General features: G+C 47.4%; 1 protein-coding gene across 1 annotated transcript; it reads left to right on the forward strand.

Moving 5' to 3' along the window:
* Positions 1–207: 207 nt before the first annotated feature.
* On the forward strand, positions 208–1,152 carry LOC311231685 (axonemal dynein light intermediate polypeptide 1-like; the record flags this gene model as incomplete). The annotated part of the gene is made up of 1 exon (XM_084318313.1): positions 208–1,152. The coding sequence occupies one exon, from the start codon at positions 208–210 to the stop codon at positions 1,150–1,152; it is 945 nt and encodes a 314-aa protein (XP_084174439.1).
* Positions 1,153–3,246: the final 2,094 nt, after the last annotated feature.

Here is a 3,246-nt window from a genome sequence, read left to right on the forward strand (position 1 = left end):
GAAACAGTCCTGTTAAGTCCTGTTTCAAGCTACACACTGCTGCTCTGAGAGAATTGTGGACTATATATATAGAGACACAAATGTTCTAGAATGTTAGGTTATGACATCATACTGTGACATCACCAATGTTCCAGAACGTTCGATCATCAGATTCTGTATTTTGTTACAGAAGTGACAACTGCTAAAGTTTAGTAAGAGTCCAGGAAGATGGCACGCCCTCTGAGAGTGAGTCCCCAGCAGGCTGTTCTGACTGGCCCTGTGCCGCGGCCGCATGCACCTCCCAAGCCAAAGTCCCGCCCAGCTGATGCCACCAAGCACCAACCAGAGGAAATCCTGAATACCATCTTTCGTGAGGAAATCCTGAATACCATCTTTCGTCCTAGCGAATGGATGGAGGATTCGTTGCTGAAATATGAACGCCCAGTCAGGATGAACATAAATACAACAGACAAGAAATCAGCAAAGGCACGTCCTCTGAGAGTGAGTCCCCAGCAGGCTGTTCTGACTGGCCCTGTGCCCCGGCCGCCACCTCCCAAGCCAAAGTCCCGCTCAGCTGATGCCACCAAGCACCAACCAGAGGAAATCCTGAATACCATCTTTCCTCCTAGGGAATGGACAAAGGACAACCAGCTGTGGGTGCAGCACATCTCCAGCAGCCCCTCCAGCCACAAGGATGCGGTGCAGCTGACTACGGATCTGGCCTTCAAGCTGCAGGAGAGGCATGCCAGGGAGGCGGGCCTCTGCCTTGTCCGCAGGGAGAACTACTCCCAGTGCTTCGATGAGCTGATTAGACAAGTCACCATCAACTGTGCTGTGATGGGCTTGCTGCTGCACAAGGTGAGGGATGATAGCCGCATGACCATCGCTACCTACGAGACGCTGTACGAGAGCAGCATGGCCTTTGGCGTGAGGAAGGCCCTGCAGTCGGAGCAGGACAAGTCTGACATGGAGAAGAGGATTAGTGATCTGGAGGACGAGAAGCGGGCGCTGGAGAGGCAGCTGAATGAGCAGAAGGCTAAGTGTGACGCAATAGAGGAGAGGGAGACTGAGAGGAGAGGGGCAGAGGAGAGGAAGCGTCAGGAAGAGGTGGAAAACCAGAAGAACACCCTCATGCAGCTGAAGGCCGAGCTGGCGAGTATCTTCAGCCAGTGACTTCAACACCAACGGTGTCATCAAATAGTGTGCTAGTTGTATGCTCCCATTGCACCCTCAACACCCCAGACAACTATTTCCATGCCACCTGGCTCTGCCCACCTGTTCAAGACTTCTGGAATTCAGTCATACGTCAGTAAGAAAAAGCAACAACAACAAAACAAAAAAATAATAATAGTGTGCTAGTTCTAATTGTTCTAATTGTTCCCAAACCACATTGTAATATAACCCAAAAGAAACATCCCAGACTACACTGGTATAATTAGTTACATATCATTCCCTCAGTATACAGTTAAAGATAGTTACAGCCTCTTGACTTCTGATTTTATTTTTTAAATGGATTGTGATGGTTAATGAACTGTTTTTAAATTGTTGTACAGCGACCTTGAGTGTCTTGAAAGGCGCCTTATAAATAAAATGCTTAGTTCTATCACCATGCTATTTCTCCCCCAGTTTGCACAAGTGTCACTGTAACTGAGGGGTACAATTCCCTGACTGTATTACTAGATATGATACTTACTACCACTACCTTTGTACTTAATATTCGGCCACCCAGTACACGGCATAAATATATTATCATAAACACTCTCACGTAGATGAAACGGATCCAACACAAATGTACGAAGTCGAAGTATGCGTTTATTACTACACAGCAATGGTGTGTAGAGCAAGCACTTAATCACTTAATTACATTTATGAATTGAAATAGTATGCACTTTTATGGCAAAGAGTATTCGTCTGTATATCAATAGAGAATGTCCAATCTCTGATGGCGCAGGTGGTAAATATACGACCTGGAATAGTTAAGGAATAACAGCAATGATACTTTAATGATTATATACTAGATACACTAAGGGGGGGTTAATCCGGTCGCTTGTAAGCCGACAGGAGTAGGAGGGGGGGGGGGGTAGAATCCGGCTGCCTCGTCCGGCCAAGGGTATCCCAGGTGAACCCACTGTAGTGCCGTTCAATGCGCCGGCGATCCTTGGACCACAGATGAAAGCAGGTGGACTCTTTGTGGGCCGGCTCTCTCCGGTCCACGGGGGAGAGACGTGAAGCGACCTCGTCTTGCAGAGCGTCTCCTCACCTTGCGTCCTCTCCAGGGGGGGGGGGTTCCAACACACGGCAGTGTCGGGGGTCTTTATCCATGGAATAATCAAAGTATACAAAGCATAATCCGTGCCTGGGAAGGCGGGCTGTCATCGGTAGAATAATCCGGTATACAGGTCCACTCGCTCGTCGGCTCTGGGGCTCCTCGGGTGCAGCTTCACATGGGGTCAACCACCCTGGGTAAGCAGCCAGTTCTCTGCCCGAAACGATGGGGTACTGACTACGGTAGTATTCTCACCGCACGAAGCACTATATATTAACAGACTATTATTAGCTTAATAGACTACGTCCAACTCGACGATATAGTGCCAAATATGACTATTCAAATATTAATATACACGATGTCTCAATACCGATGGTAGGCGAACTTGGCCTTACTCCCACACGTGGCGTCGCGGGGAGGCTTTACGTCTGTGACTCTATTGGAGGGTAAGAAACTGGACTGAAAAGAAAGTCCTACTTTAGTAGCGCAGTATATATACGCACTATGAACAAATAGTCCCATTAGTGGTGCGGTAGCCAGATTCCTACGCGGAACTAGGACTTGTTCGTACATGTGGAGCGGTACGTTTGAACTGGGTCTGAGGGGTATGGCAGCCTGGCACCAAGGTCTCGACCAATAGTAGAATGGAGACTATTATGGGATGTTCAGTAGGCTAGAATGGATATTCAATGCATATTGTACAAGGAATATACAAGGGATATCAGGGAATATTAGAGAATATACAAATACAATTAAATATATATATATAAATAAATATATATATTCGGTTTAATCTGGCCCTTCACAACAGCCACCCCCTGAATAGGTCCCAGACCTAATCAGTTAAACAGAGACAGATTAATCGCGTTGTCTATTTACACATAAGGGTTTGCTGTAGGGGTCAGTCAACTTCACAAAGTCATAGGGTTGTAGGGTCATGGTCATCATCGATTGTGTCTGGGAGTCGAGGCAGTTCTATGAGCCTCGCCACGGGACGGGTG

Source organism: Notolepis coatsorum (genome assembly GCF_963971535.1).
Source record: "Notolepis coatsorum genome assembly, chromosome: 7".
Classification (NCBI taxonomy): domain Eukaryota; kingdom Metazoa; phylum Chordata; class Actinopteri; order Aulopiformes; family Paralepididae; genus Notolepis; species Notolepis coatsorum.